Raw genomic sequence first — 16,188 nt, 5'->3', positions numbered from 1 at the left:
AGCAGAATATTTCATGACATGTGAAAATAATAGGAAATTCAAATTTCAGTATCCATGATTTATTTTATTGGAATACAACTCTTCTTCTTGGCCACAGGGTACAGCGTTTTGATGGGGGAAGCTCAGTTTCCAGACCAGGGATTGAACCAGGCCATGGGTATGAAAGCACTGAGTCCTAACCACTAGACCACCAGGGAACTCCCCCAAGAATCCTTACGTGCTACAACATAAGTAAAACGTAAGTGATTGAGAAGTTGCAACAGAAACCACGTAGCAGGCAAAGCCCAGGTCCTCTACCATGTGACACCAACAGTCTGTCACTCCCTGGGCCTGAGCAGTAATTTTAGCATCTGAAACTTGTCAAGTTTAGATCTTGTCTGTAAGGCCCTGCAAGAGTTAAGTGACCTCCCAACTTCGATTTGGACATTTGCATAATAGGAGAGGTTTGGGATCTTTGCGTAGATACTAAATAAGATAATGCTTGTGCATTTCCAGGCACATAGAAGGTGCTTGTTAAATGGAAATCACCACTTTCCTTTTTTTTTTTTTTGGCTTTTTAGGGCCATACCCCACATGTGGGAGTCCCCAGGCTAGGGGTTGAATCGGAGCTGCAGCTGCTGGCCTTCGCCATAGCCATGGCAAAGAGGGATCCGAGCTGTGTCTGTGACCTACACCACAGCTCACAGCAATACTGGATCTGCAGTGCACTGAGCAAGGCCAGGGATTGAATCCGCATCCTCATGGATCCTAGTTGGATTTGTTTCTGCTGTGCCACAATAGGAACTCCTCTCATTTGTTTTTTTATTTCAGCCATGCTCACAGCATTTGAAAGTTCCCCTGCCAGGGATAAAACGCATGCCACAAGCCGTGACCCAAACTGCTGCAGTGACAATGCCAGATCCTTAACCCGCTGAGCCAACAGCAAACTCCCCTCTTTCCCTTTTCTTTTTTTTTTTTTTCCTTTTTATGGCAGAACCTGCAGGATACAGAAGTTCCCGGGCTGGGGGTCCACAGCTGCTGACCTACGCCACATCCACAGCAATAAAAATCCACACCCTCAGAGATACTAGTCGGATCCTTAACCTGCTGAGCCACAATGGGAACTCCCCTCTTTCCCTTTTCTTGACTTTCCTCAGAAAGACCCCTCCGCTGGCCCTCACTCACTTTCAGCCGTTCAGGAAGCACGCCCCTGAGAAATCAGCCCCTTTGTCCATAGGGAGCACTTGGTCCCTGCAGGTGACAATGCAATAGATGAAACTATGGGCTGTGGACAAAGCTTCAGAGGAGGTGGGGCCTGGGGATGAGCATTGCCAGGTGGGCACGCGCTCACTTGACTGGGTGTGACAAGAGCACAGGGGACAGCAGGTGACAATTATGAGTTATGAAGCACCTACTTGTAATGGTTTAGGGTTGTGAGCTCTGACTCATTTAATCCCATGAGGCAGGTGCTGTTTGCAGCCACACCATCCAGATGGGGAGACTCAGGCACAGAGGTGTAATTAAATGCTTGAGGGGAGCCAGGATTCAGAGGCCTCGAAAGCCCAGGATCTTGACCAATGGTCCACAGAGCTGTGTTGTGGGGTCCTATCCTTGACCGCTGCAATGCTTGGACCTGGGCCTGCAATGCTTGGACCTGGGCCTGTGAGCAGTAGGGAGCCCTGCAAGGGTTTAAAGAGCTGGTGCTGTGATCAGAGATGTGTTTTGAAAGTCAGAATCTCCAGGCACACAGTAGGGCTTGTAGCAGGGACACTGTTAATTCCCCAAATGTCACCCACCCTCGGGACACCTCCTTGCCCCCGTGTGTTTCAAACTTCAGTGGGATTGTCTGAAAATAGGGGCAATTCCAGCTCCTGCAGCAAATCGTGTCACTCAGGAGATGGGGGCAGCCTGCCGTTTCCTGGCACCCTGTGGACACAGCTGTAATGGAACGGAGCTGTGTCGGCCCAGCTTGGTCTCCTGGGTTTGAAATCTTGGTGCTTCCTTAGCCGGTTGACCTCGGACTAGTCACCTCACCGCTCTACACCTCGGTGTCCCCGTCTATCAAACTGGGATCATAATGGTGCCACTCGGTGGCTGGGCGGGAGGCTTCAGTGGGATAATGGTGCACCTGAACTTCCTGGAGCAGTGCCGGCGTCTGGGTAAGCGGTCAAATGATAGTATTGCGGAATTGTCACCAGGTCCGCGTCCTAAGTGCCATTTCCAGGACATGGCAGGAAAAAACCCCAGCTGTATGCTTGACAGGCCCAGAGCTGACACACTTTGGTCTCCAGAGCCAAGAGCCTCTTGGTTAATTGCTAATAAGTTGGAAAAGGACACCTGGGATCTTCGTCTCCTTGAAAGTGCTGAGGGTTGGTTGCATCTTCCACCCACTGCGCGCACACACACACACACACACACACACACACACACACACACACAGTCCGGCCTGGGAGGCCAGGGCCAGCCCAGGCTGGGGACCTTCATGGCTGGTGACGCACCTCGCCTCCCACAGGACAGAGTGCACCTGCTGGAGCGGGTGACCCAGGAGCACGCGCATTTCCAGGCAAGCGTGGACGAGTTCCAGCTGTGGCTGAAGGCAGTGGTGGAGAGGGTGAGCAGCTGCGTGGGGCACAAGAGCCAGCTGAGCACCAAGGACCGTCTCTCGGCGCTGCAGGTAACGCCCCGCAAGCCTCTGCCAGAGGGGTCCGCAGAGGGAGTGCTCACATGTGGTGGGTCTCGGTTGGGGTTTATTTAAAAGGATGGGGCTGGGAGGCCCTGGGACAGGCCCACATCCCCGACCCCGAGGCCCAGACCCTGTGTGGGGAGGAGCGTGGGATTTGGTGTCAAATGCCTGGGAAAACCTCTGCTTTGTGGAAATCTCTGAGCCCTCAAGGCATCTGGAAACCCAAGGCCACTGCAGCTTGGTCTAGACCAGTGGGTCTCAAAAGGGGGACATTTGGCAACATCTGGAGACATTTCAGATGGGGGTGGGGATGCTCCTGGCATCGGGTGGATGGAGGCCACAGATGCTGCCTTACATCCTCTAAGGCCCAGGACAGCCCCACAATGACAAAGAGCTGTGTGGCCCCAGGGTCCGTATGTGAGAATAAGGGACCCACTGCAGGCACCAGACCTGCAGCGGGGAGACGCGGGGGCCACTCTGGCCTTCCTGACTTGCTGTGACCTTGATCGAGCTTCTGCCTGCCTCTGTCAGGTGAGTGGGTCAGTTATCTCCCATAATCCAAGGACCACTTTATAATGTATGCCACAGCTGTACAGCACCTGGACCATTTATGTAATATTTGTATTTAAACTATCTTAAAAAAAAAAAAAACAGTGACCGATGACCACAAATTACCTTATATGACTTGTAAGTTTTGTCTCCCTGTCCGAAAGGAGAAGGTTTTTATAATGAACACGTTTATGAGCTGAAATAGTGTAAAGTGGGGAAGCAATTACCTTTTCTTGCAAAAGCGAAAATCCTCTTTGATTTCTTTCAGTAAGTGGGGAAAGGTATTATTAACATGAGTCTTTCCTGAAAGCAAAGCGAGCTGATCTTTTCCTAAGCTAGTGATACACAGCTCACTACTCTCTCATGATGCTAGGAGTTTATTTTATTTTATTTTATTTATTTATTTATTTATTTATTTATTTATTTATTGCCATTTCTCGGGCCGCTCCCGCGGCATATGGAGTTCCCAGGCTAGGGGTCAAATCGGAGCTACAGCCACCGGCCTATGCCAGAGCCACAGCAACACAGGATCCTAGCCATGTCTGCAACCTACACCACAGCTCACAGCAACGCCGGATCGTTAACCACAGAGCAAGGACAGGGACCGAACCTGCAACCTCATGGTTCCTAGTTGGATTTGTTAACCACTGCGCCACGATGGGAACTCCCAGGGCGTTTATTTTAAAAGAACATTTATATGTTTGTCTTACATGGAATACCTGTCTCATTTGCAATTAGTAGATGACCACACACATAGATGGAATGAAGCCAAGTGGAATGAAGTGAACTCTGAAACACGGGTATCTGTTCATGGAATATTCACAGCCACCTTTCTTAGAATAGCCCTAACCTGAAATCACCTTCTCTTTGGCTCCAAGCCAGAGGCTGCCTGCCTCTTCTTTGTAAAAAAGGAAGATTAACAGATGTCAGAGAGCGTTAAAGACAGAGAAGCACCCAACAGGGACTCCCCCCCCCCCGCCCCCGCCCCACCCCTGACTTCATCAAATGGCTCATGAAAGACCTGGGGAGTTCCCTCTTGCACTGTGAGTCAGTGTTATAGAGGCAGACTGTTCATTCCTTGGAAACTGCTGGATTCCTGACTTTAGCCCAGGAATCTAGGAGTTGGTGTTTGGCGTGATGGTCCCAGGGGCCCTGGACATGCAGCAAATTTCTTCTCTTTGTCCTCACGCTCCCCGCCCGCTTTAGGACATCGCCAGCGATTTTCCCAGGGTAAGGAGTCTTTGAAGAGGCTGGAGGAGCAGGCTGTGGGCGTCATCCAGAACACCTCTCCTTTGGGCGCGGAGAAGATCACCAAAGAACTGGAGGAGATGCGGAACGTTCTGGAGAAGCTGCGTGTGCTCCAGGAGGAGGAGGAGGGGCGCCTGCAGGGTCTGCTCAAGTCCAACGGAGCCTGTGAGCAGCAGAGGAGGCAGCTGGAGGCCGAGCTGGCAGAGTTCAGGAAGGACCTTCAGAGGCTGGCGGAGGAGGACCTGGAGCCCGAGACCAAGGCCAGCACTGAGGACGAGCTGGTGGCCCGCTGGAGACTCTACTCGGTGAGCAGAGCTCGGAGAAGCCGAGACCCAGTCCAGGTGCTGCGTGTGCCTCCGCATCCAGCTTGGAGCTCCTCCGGGTAGTGGGAGGACCACGCTAAGTCTCAAGCACACTCGATCTGGTTTTCCTGGATTTTGATAATCTAGGTTCCCTGAGTATTGTAGACAAGTGGGGTGTTTGTACCCATCTTCTGGATTGGGAAATTGAGGCCTGGAGAGATTTTTTTTTTTTTTCTCCCTAACACTCCCAGGACCATACCTTGAGATGGTGGGTAATCAAAAGGTGGATTGAGAGTTCCCATTGTGGCTCAGCAGTAATGAACCCAACTAGTATTCATGAGGAAGTGAGTTCAATCCCTGGCTTTGCTCAGTAGGTTAGGGGGTTAGGGATCTGGCATTGCTGTGAGCTGTGGTGTAGGTCACAGATGAGATTCAGATACCGTGTTGCTGTGGCTCTAGTGTATCAGCAGCAAAGCTCTGATTCGACCCCTAGCCTGGGAACCTCCAAATGCTGCACATGTGGCCCTATAAAAGCAAAAAGCAAAAAAAAAAAAAAAAAAAAAAAAAAAAAAGAGTTGGATTGGGGAGTTCCAGTTGCAGCTCAACAGGTTAGGAACCCAACTAGTATCCATGAGGATGTGGGTTCGATCCCTGGCCTCACTCAGTGAGTTTAATGATCTGGCGTTGCTGCAAGCTGAGGTGTAAGTTGAAGATGTGGCTTGGACCTGGCATTGCTGTGGCTGCGGCGTAGGCCAGTGGCTGTGGATCTGATCCGACCCACACGCAGAAATATTTGGGTGTCAGCAGAAATAAAGCTCACACTCTCTTTAGCACTGAGCCTTGTAAGAGCTCAGATTCCCCTGCAGCGATCCACTTGGCACAAGGGAATTGTTTGTCCTTTAGGACAAAGGTCGGGGTGGCGTGGTGCAGAGATGAAGGGCGGGGTTGCCTGGATCAGGCTGCTTAGCTGCAAATCCTGGCTCCTCTCCGCACTACCTGACCAGCTTTGCGAGAATTATTTAACCTCGGCTGAATGTGAAATGGGCAGAGATGCTAATAGGATCTACCTCCCACATTCCTTATGAGCGTGTGACAACAAAATGTGCTTAGAAAAAATAGAAAACCGTGATGAGTTCCTGTCGTGGCTCAGAGGAAATGAATCTGACGCGTATCCATGAGGATGCAGGTTCGATCCCTGGCCTCGCTCAGTGGGTCACGGATCCAGTGTTACCCTGAGCTGTGGTATAGGTCACAGATGCGGATCCCACGTTGTTGTGGCTGTGGTGTAGGCTGGCAGGTACAGCTCCGATTCGACCTCTAGCCTGGGAACCTCCATATGCCGCGGGTACAGCCCTAAACAGACAAACAAGAAACAAAACAAAATGAAAAGTGCTTAGAACAGCATCTGCCAAGAGCACTCAGACATTATACGGTTTTACCAGGCATTCAGGAGAGACACACGTCACAGGGTGTAGACTCAGGGTGGGTTAGGGCCAAGGTCTGGAGAGCCCTGCCAACACTCCCCTGTCCCAGCAGCTACCTGCACGGGGCCTGGCTGTGTTCCAGGAAAGCTTTCCTGAGGCAGGAGACTGACCACAAACCCTGCTGTCTGTCCACTCTAATGAGATGTTAGTTCCGACCCAGAGACCAAGATAGGACTGACCGGAAATCAGTGAAAGGGAATTCCAGATCTTATTGAACAGTTTTGTTGGTTGTTTTTTTCTGTAATGTGAAAATACATTTTATTTTTTTCTTAGCCTTTCTATGTATGTATTGATTGATTGATTGATTGATTGTCTTTTTAGGGCTGCATCTGCAGCATATGGAAGTTCCCAGGCTAGGGGTCGAATCAAAGCTATAGCCGACAGCCTACACCACAGCTCACAGCAACGCCGGATCCTTAACCCACTGAGTGAGGCCAGGGATCGATCCCGCATCCTCATGGATACTCATCGGGGTCATTATCACTGGGCCGTAACAGGAACTCCCTTTTCTATTTTTTTTTTTATTTTTTTTTTGTCTTTTTTTTTTCTGTTGTTGTTGTTGTTGTTGTTGCTATTTCTTGGGCCGCTCCCGCGGCATATGGAGGTTCCCAGGCTAGGGGTCGAATCGGAGCTGTGGCCACCGGCCTACGCCAGAGCCACAGCAACGCGGGATCCAAGCCGCGTCTGCAACCTACACCACAGCTCACGGCAACGCCGGATCGTTAACCCACTGAGCAAGGGCAGGGACCGAACCCGCAACCTCATGGTTCCTAGTCGGATTCGTTAACCACTGCGCCACGACAGGAACTCCCCTTTTCTATTTTTTAAATTGAAGTATAGCTGATTTACAGTGTTGTGCCCGTTTCCGCCGCACAGCAAAGTGACTGTCTTACACACATAGCCGTTCTTTTTCCGTATCATCCTCCATCATGTTCTATCACAAGTGATCGAATATAGTTCCGTGTGCTGTGCAGCAGGACCCCGTTGCCCAGCCATTTTTCTCTCACTTTAATGATTTTTATTTTTCCCATTATGCCCATCCAGTGCAAATGGAATCGTTGGCATCGACCAACCCCAAACTCCCCGTGCTTCCCGCTCCGTCCCTCGTCCCCCTCGACCACCACACACACGTCTGCTCTCCATGTCTGTGATCCGTTTCTGTGCAAGACAGACTTTTGTTCTTAAACCAGCATTTCTGTAGTAAGAAGTGCTTCTGCTTGGTACGCAGAGCCTTGTTAAATGCGGGGGCCCCCATTTTGCCACCAGGGACTGGCCCCCGGCTGCGCTGTTGGGAAGGGCTGGAGGTGGGTTTCCAGGCAATTTCCACTTCCCCGCTCTGCCTCCTATGGAGTGTGGGCCCCGGAAGGGTCAAAGTCAAGATCAAATTCCCCACCTCCCCGGAGAGCAGGGAAGGGATGCCTCCAAAGTGCCTGGATGCGGTCAGGGCGCTGGGTGCAGACAGCCTCTCAGCCTGTCAACAAGAACGGGATCCACAAAGCACTGTTTTACTTTCTTTTGTTAGTTTCTTTTATTTTGTGGGCCTCAGCTGTGGCATATGGAAGTTCCTAGGCAAGGGGTCAAGTCGGAGCCATAGCTGCCAGCCTATACCACAGCCACAGCAATGCCAGATCCAAACCACATCCACTGCGTACACCATGGATGGGCATCATGGCAACGCCAGATCCTTAACCTGCTTAGCGGGGCCAGGGATTGAACCTTCATCCTCATGGATCCTAGTTAGGTTCTTAACCCGCTGAGCCACAAAGGGAACTCCCACAGAGCACTTTTAAATTAGTGTTCCCTTTGGTGCTGAAGAGGCAGTTAAGAGCCAGAGGGCCTGGCTCTGATGTCAGGGTGACCGCTTCCCAGCTCTGGAACCTTAAGAAAATGCTTAGCCGGAGTTTCCTTGTGTATAAAACGGGGACGCAGAGACTTCCCTTCCAGGATCTCTGTGGGGCTACATTAATGAGACTCCAGCGCACTCAGCATGGTGTCACCGTTCCTAGATAGTAGTTATTCGTGAGACTAGGAGCTGGTACTCGGTACCCGTCAGTGCCTCGCTATGGGGCGGGTGACGATAAAGAGGGAACCCAGCTCATCTGGAGTGAACATCCTGTGTGGGGTCAGGGAGCGGGGGCGGGGAGAGCAGGGCGGGGCGCAGGGGGTCCCAGACCCGCCTGGGGTGACAGCTTTCTCCCAGGCTGGTCCACCTCCACGGGCCATGCTCATCCTGCTGAGCTCACATGCCCACCCGGGCACGGAACCTCACCGGCCCCCTGGGATGGGCTCTGTTGCTGCAGGTGACGCGGGCGGCTCTGGCCGCGGAGGAGCCGAGGGTGGACAGGCTGCAGGCCCAGCTGAAGAAGCTCATCGCTTTCCCCCAGGACCCACAGCCACTCTCGGACAGCGTGGTGGCCACCATCCAGGAGTTCCAGAGGTACTGGGTGGGCCCCGATCCCAGACCCCCCTCTCAGGGGCCTCTGCCCATCTGACACCAGCCCCAGAGGAGGCTTGTGCCTCCTGCTACCTGCTAACAAATAACTCTTCTCCTCTCAACGCCGGGTCGTCCCAGGGCCTCACTGGCTCAGGCGCTGATCCCTTTTCTTTTTTTCATTAAACATTTTTTTATTTTTAATTTTTTTATGCTACAACTTCTTGATTCATATAATATTATATTTTTAATATTCATCCATGGTATAGATCTAGTTAATTTGTTTGAACACTGGCACATTATCTCATTCCATTGATAAGCCCCATCTTTTATTTATTTCCCTCTGGTGGAGGGTTATTGCCAAGCCTTGCTCAAATTGATTTTTTCTGTTTTGGTCTTTTTAGGGCCTCACCCAAGGCATATGGAAGTTCCCAGGCTAGGGATTTAATTAGAGCTGCAGCTGCTGGCTGGATTCGAGCTGAGGCTATGACCTATACTGCAGCTTACAACTCCCAATTCTTAACCCACTAAGCAGGGCCAGGAATCGAACCTATGTCCTCATGGATACTACCACTGAGCCACATCAGGAACTCACACAAATTGCTTTGTGATGAATACCCTTGTATCTGTACCTGTGCACAAGAGCAAAAATTTCTTTTTTTTTTTGGAGTTCCCGTTGTGGCGCAGTGGTTAACGAACCCGACTAGGAACCATGAGGTTGCGGGTTCGATCCCTGGCCTCACTCAGTGGGTTAAGGATCTGGCGTTGCCGTGAGCTGTGGTGTAGGTCGCAGACGCGGCTTGGATCCCGCATTGCTGTGGCTCTGGCGTAGGCCGGCGTCTATAGCTCTGATTTGACCCTTAGCCTGGGAACCTCCATAGGCCACGGGAGCAGCCCTAGAAAAGGCAAAAAGACAAAAAAAAAAAAAAGTGTCATTTTTTCATTTTTTGAAGTTGTATTGAAGTATAGTTGATTTACAGGGATGGAATTGATCCCTTTTCACAGTATCCTGCATTTTGCTCCCAGAACGAGGCCAGCACTTTGCTTTTCTTCCTTGCTAAGTGCCCTCACACTCACTGCCATTAAGTCTCCCCGTGCGGCTTTGCAGGGGCCACTGGCCCACTAGGTCATGGTCCAAGGGTCGGCTTTTCAATGGGCCGGCACCTGCCCAGCCGGCTGCTGGTGCTGATGTCAGCACCGGGGCCTGACTTCAGCCAGCCTCCACCTCCCCTCGGCCTCCGCTCCTGAAGGCCCGGCCTCCAGCTTCTTAGCTCAGCCAAGACCAGCAGATCAAATATCCGCCCTTGTGTGGAATTGAGCACCGTGTACCTTTGAATCGCTACTATTGTTACTGCCCGAGGCTCAGAGGTGCTCAGAACCCAGCCCAGCTGTCCATGTCTCTGTGATACCTCTCACCCCGCTGCTTGATCCAGGGAGCTCTCCCCTTGCCGGGTGTCTCTCATCCCCCATCTGTACATTCAGAGCAGGGGCCTGGGTCCCCCAGGGGATGCTGAGGCGGTGGCCGGCTTCGGTGGGGGATGAATTACCTGTGCACAAAGTGGGCAGTGGGATGGGGTGGTAGAGCTCTCCCTTGCCCCCGTTGCCCTTGTGAAGCTGCCAGGCGCTGGTTATCTGTGACAGGGACAACTGGAGTATAGCTGATTTACAAGATCGAGTTAGTTGGGACACACAGCAAAGTGATTCAGTCATACCTGCATATTCTTTCTCAGATTCTTTTCCATTACAGGTTATGACAAGTTCCTGAGTAGGGTTCCCGGGGCTGGGCAATGGACACTATATTTGCAAAGTTACTTGTAGAATTGATTTGGGCCTGGAGTGATGGTATCTTTTTCTTTCTTTCTTTTTTCTTTTCTGATTTTTAGGGCTGCACCCGCGGCATATGGAAGTTCCCCAGCTAGGGGTCAAATCCAACCAGAGCTATAGCTGCCGGGCACAGCCACAGCCACAGCCACAGCAACCTGGGATCCAAGTTGCCTCTGTGACTGGGTCCCCAGCCCACTGAGCAAGGCCAGGGATCGAACCCGCATCTTCATGGATATTAGCTGGATTCGTTTCTTCTGCTGCACCACAATGGGAACTCCAAGGGATGGTATCTTAAGAAAGGATTTTGTTTGCCTCTGCGAGATGCCGGGGCCAGGCAGTGGCAGTGTGGGGTCTCCATAATTCCTCTTCAAGGCTTGACTTTCCTGGTCCGGAAGCTGGGCTGCAAGTCTGTTTGGAGACTGGCTTACGTTCAGTGTCCTTAGATCCGGAAAGTGTAGGCCTCTGGGGACCCGGACACTCCATCAGCCTGTGGACCAGGAGAGTGCCCACCCTGGGAGCAGCCCGAGCCAGGCTCTCTGGGGCTCCAGGCAAAGGCCTCACCCCTGGACTGACCCTCTCTCCCCTCTCTCGGGTTCCTCCTCCCTGGCGCTGGCAGGCTGAAGGCGAAGACCAGCAGGCTATGCAATGCCGCGGATGTGCAGCTGTGGCAGCGTCTCCAGCGGCCCCTGCAGGACCTGCAGCTGTGGAGGGCTCTGGCCCAGAGGCTCCTGGATGTCACCGCCAGCCTGCCAGACCCGCCCTCCATCCACACCTTCCTGCCGCAGATCGAGGTAACCAGGGTTCCGTCTAGAGGGCTGGAGGGCACCTGCCAGGCATGATGTGTCAGTCACCCCTGCAGGGAGAGGCGGGTCACTGGTCCTCCAGCCATCAGGGGAGAGCTCAGTGAACCACCTGGAGAGTTCTAAGTGCACAGGAAATGTCAGCACTTGTAGTTATTGGCGACGAAAGTAAGTCACCCCATCAGTTCTTGGTAGAAGGTGTGACCCCAGGATTCTGCACTGACCCCCCCCCACACACCCCTTCTCTTCAGGATCCCGCAGCAGGCACTCGTCTGGTGGAGGCGTGAGTGGTGCTGACAGCAGGATGTCAGGCATCACCTTTATTGTGTGTCAACTGGGACGCATGTGACAAGCGACAGAAACCCTGAGCTGTGGTGGCTTAAGACACGGAGTCTTTCAGGTGGTCCAAGAGCTGACTTGAAAGCTCAGCAGTATCATCCAGGACCCAGGCTCCTTTATGGCCTGAAGTTGGCTGTCGCTTTTGCAAACATGCGTCTTTACGTAAACAAGAGTTTGTTGAGGAAGGAACGGCGTGGGGGCAAAGGGGCTTTCTCTACCCACCATTTCCAACACGGAGGCACACCCTCCATCCCGGAAGCCCCAGTAGATTCTCCTTACACCTTATTGGCCAGACCAGGTCACGTGACCATCCCTGGACTAGTCCCTGGCTGAGGATGATGGGATTGCCACCCCTGGCTTGTACCAATTATAGACACAACTTTGTGTTAAAAATGATTAGAGAAGACAATTTATTTCATACTTTAGGAAGTGAACAGTCCTTTTGGAGAACTGACAAATGGGCCAAAGGCAGGACGGTTTTATAGAATAAAGAATTAAACAATAAGAAAGAGAAAAATAGGAGTTCCCATTGTGGCTCAGTGGGTTCCGACATAGTATCTATGAGGATGCAGTTCAGTCCCTGGCTTCACTCAGTGGGTTAAAGACCCGGTGTTGCCATAAGCTGCAGTGTAGGTCGCAGACGCAGCTCAGATCCCACGTTGCTGTGGCTGTGGTGTAGGCCGGCAGCTGTAGCTCCGATTTGACCCCTAGCCTGGGAGACTCCATATGCCACAGATGCAGCCCTAAAAAGACAAAAAAAAAAAGAAGGAAACAAAAGGCACTTCCCATCCCACAAGCCACAGGACCCACTGCTAACATGTTGGGGCGCTTTCTCCATCACTTTTTCTGTCCAGCTTAGTATAACCGGGGGACCCCCTCCCCCGCGAGCACTCAGCCACAGAGCAGTGTCTGCATTCCGGAGGGTCTGAGCTTCATTGGAGAAGAAGGCTTCATCAATGTCTTCCATTTGTTGGGGTTCCGTTTTGTGGAAGAGCTCAAGATAACCTTGCTTTTCCACTTGGGGTTCGTGTCGGAACAAGAGTTTGGTTTCTGTCTCCATGGCTCTTAAAGGCCGTGGCCTCATCTTTCCCTCCACGGGGGCTGTGGGCTCACCTCCCCTGTGCTCCCAAGAATGATGGTCTCTCTTTTTGAGATATTCCTCAGGGCTCCCCAGAGTGGATTTCATGTGTGCGCAAACCTCAGTTGTAGGTCAGATAATCCCAAGTATACCCTTTATATTTGATGAAAATCCCATGACATAGGGTCACCTGTGGGCAGAAGCTTTAATGGATTCCTTACTGTTTTTATGCAGTTGGGCTCATGACATAGAGCTCTATGTTCTGATATTTTCAGTTGACACATAGGAACTTTTTCTCAGCATCTTTTAGAGAATTTTCTTTTCTTTCTTTCCTTTTTTTTTTTTTTTTTGTTTTTTGTTTTTTGTAAGGGCCAAACCCGAGGCATATGGAGGTTCCCAGGCTAGAGGTTGAGTCAGAACTGTAGCTGCCTGCCTACACCACAGCCACAGCAACACCAGATCCAAGCTGCTCTGCAACCTGCACCACAGCTCATGGCAATGGCAGATCCTTAACCCACTGAGCGAGGCCAGGAATTGAACCCGCGTCCTCATGGTTGCTAGTCAGGTCCGTTAACCACTGAGCCATGACGGGAACTCTTGGCATCTTTTAAAATGAGTCAGTAAAGTTGTCACTTCAAATGGTGGCAGAATATTCCGTTTGGGGGGCATGTCATTATTTTTTTAAAAGATCTGCAATTAGATTGTTTAGATCATTTCCAATTTTCTTTTCTTTTCCTGCCTTCCTTCTTTTCTTGCTTGCTGTCTTTGCTTTTTAGGGCTGCACCCGTGGCATATCAAGGTTCCCAGGCTAGGGGTGGAATCGGAGCTACAGCTGCTGGCCTGCACTACAGCCACAGCAACATCAGAGCGTGTCTGCAACACTGGATCCTTAACCCACTGAGTGAAGTCAGGGATCGAACCCGCATCCTCATGGATACCAGTCAGGTTCAAGTCCACTGAGCCACAGAGGGAACTCCTAGATTGTTTCCAGTTTTCATGGTCATAATTAACATGTTGAAAATCTGTGTTCACGGATTTTTGTTTCCATTTCTACCTTTTCCTCATTTTACTGATGAAGAGCCAGAGAGAAGTTAAGGTGCTTGTTCAAGGTCAGGCTGCTCAAGGCAGGCAGAGCTAGGGCCAGACCTAATGCTCTCCTCCATTTTCACTTTGCCTCCTGGAAACAGCTTTGGGGGGCAGCAGAATAATTATTCTCATTTGACCATTGAGGAAACCGAGTCTCCCAGAGGGGAAGCCACTGGCTCAAGGTCACACAGCCATTAAGTAACAGGGCTGGCTTTGACCTCCTGTCAAAATCTTGTCTGGGGAGTTCCCTTCATGGTGCAGTGGAAACGAATCTGACTAGAATCCATGAGGATGCGGGTTTGATCCCCAGCCTCGCTCAGGGGGTCAGGGATGCGGCATTGCCGTGAGCTGTGGTGTATGTTGCAGACTCAGCTTGGATCCTGACATTGCTGTGGCTGTGGTGTGGGCCGGCAGTTGTAGCTCCGATTAGACCCCTAGCCTGGGAACCTCTATATGCCGCAGGTGCGGCTCTAAAAAGCAAAAAAAAAAAAACCCGAAAAACAAAAACAAAAAACTTGTCTGATTTTCCTTACCTTGTCACCATTCTGTTTCGTCCTGTCCTTTCTGGGGCAGAAGGCAAACCAGGGCCTCCCTGAGGCAGGATGGAGTTCCTGTCTTTCTAGGACTTGACCCAGGACTCTGTTTGGGAACATCATGGAGCAGTGGGTTGGAACACGTGGGCCCAGGACTTTGTGCCCATGTGAACACTGTTGGCTGGTTGGGAGGGCATCTTGCATCACCCGGGCAGGACAGATTTCACGGGCTGGAGCTGCCACTTGCCAGCCTTCTCATTTCTTGACTCAGCTCGGGCATCTAATCTCGGAGCGGCCTCTGGGTCTGCAACATCCAGCCAAAAGCTGGGCATTGCTGGTGTACCCATTCCTGCGAGCCGCCGTAACAAAGCACCCAAACCTGGCAACAGACATTCATTCTCTCAACATTCTCAAAGCTAGGGAGTTCCTGTTGTGGCTCAGCGGGTTTAGAACTTGGCTAGTATCCATGAGGATGCAGGTTCGATCCCTGGCCTCACTCAGTGGGCTAAGGATCCAGCGTTGCCGTGAGCTGTAGCTGAGGTCACACATGTGTCTCGGATCCAGTGTTGCTGTGGCTGTGGTGTAGGCCGGCAGCTGCCGCTCTGATTTGACCTTTAGCCTGGGAACCTCCATATGTCACACATGCCACCCTAAAAAGGAAAAACAAACAAACAAAAGACAGGCAAAAAAATCCAAAGTTCTGGAAGCTAAGCATCCAAAGTCAGGGTGTCAAGAGGCCTTGCTCTTTCCAGCAGGCGGTCAGGAGCAGCTGGGGTCCAGGTGAGCAAGGCTGGGGGTGTGTCACAGTCAGTGGCGGTGGGATGGAGACGGGACGGATTTCCGAGACCCGTAGGAGGCAGAATTCTTGCTCGGGCTTTGGTCATAAGAGGGATGTGGGGGATGAAAGAGGAATCGGAATGACCCTGACCTTCGGGGCCTCCCACCGCATTCCTGCCAGCCTGTTTCTCCTTATGTTTGCTGCTTCCTTGGAAACCAGCACCAAGGCCCAGCCTCCTGTGCAGGTGCAGCCTGAACAGGTGCACTTCTGGCCCCGCCTCCCCTTCCCCGTATTCTGCAGTTGACGGAGACCTTGTCGCCCGCAGGCGGCCCTGGCAGAAAGCTCCCGCCTGAAGGAGCAGCTGACGATACTGCAGCTGAAGAAAGACCTGCTGGGCGGTGTCTTTGGCCAAGAGAGAGCCGCGGTCCTCCTGGAGCAGGTGGCCACCTCTGTGAGAGACAGGGACTTGCTGCACAACCGTCTCCTTCAGAGGAAGAGCAAACTGCAGGTGAGCACGGCCGGCTGGCCCTCTGCCCTCGGCCTGGCCTTCCAGAGAGGGCCAGCTGTGCCTTCTGACCCCAGCTCCACCGGCAGCCATAGCCCTGGCCATAGCTCTTGGTCCCCACAACCCCAGGCCCCTCCCCTCTAATTTGAGTAGGATTATCACCCCGCCTTCTCGCCTGTCTGCCTCCTGCCTCTGTCCCCCAACACCCTTCTACACAGATCAAATCGGACTGTCTCCCGCAGAGAGCTGGGGGCTGTCAGATAAGAAGACGCAGCCAGGAGTTACCGCTGTGCACCGGGGGTTAAGGATCTGGCCTTGTCTCTGCAGTGGCTCGGGTTGCTGCTGAGGCATGGGTTTGATCTCCGGCCCGGCACAGTGAGTTAAAGGATCCAGTTTGGCTATAGCTCTGGTCACAGCTATGGCTCACACTTGATTTCTGGCCCCAGAACTTCCGTATGCCATTGAGTGTAGCCAAAAAAAAAAAAAAAAAAAAAAAAAAAAGGCGGGGGGGGGGGAGGTGGTACAGAGAAAAACACTTGCAAACTTTAAACCCCAGAGAGCTGGAAGCC

General features: G+C 52.0%; 1 protein-coding gene across 1 annotated transcript in view; it reads left to right on the top strand.

Annotated features, from left to right (window-relative positions):
• SYNE3 (spectrin repeat containing nuclear envelope family member 3) overlaps positions 1-16,188 on the top strand; it is a 104,068-nt gene that overhangs the window by 55,975 nt on the left and 31,905 nt on the right. The window contains 6 exon segments of the mRNA XM_003128709.4: positions 2,492-2,653; positions 4,418-4,436; positions 4,439-4,764; positions 8,546-8,682; positions 11,117-11,291; positions 15,440-15,622. Coding sequence (XP_003128757.3) covers positions 2,492-2,653; positions 4,418-4,436; positions 4,439-4,764; positions 8,546-8,682; positions 11,117-11,291; positions 15,440-15,622 — 1,002 coding nt within the window.

Source organism: Sus scrofa, chromosome 7 (genome assembly GCF_000003025.6).
Source record: "Sus scrofa isolate TJ Tabasco breed Duroc chromosome 7, Sscrofa11.1, whole genome shotgun sequence".
Lineage (NCBI taxonomy): Eukaryota > Metazoa > Chordata > Mammalia > Artiodactyla > Suidae > Sus > Sus scrofa.
The sequence above is the reverse complement of the archived record's forward strand: the minus strand, read 5'-3'. Positions and strand labels throughout refer to the sequence as shown.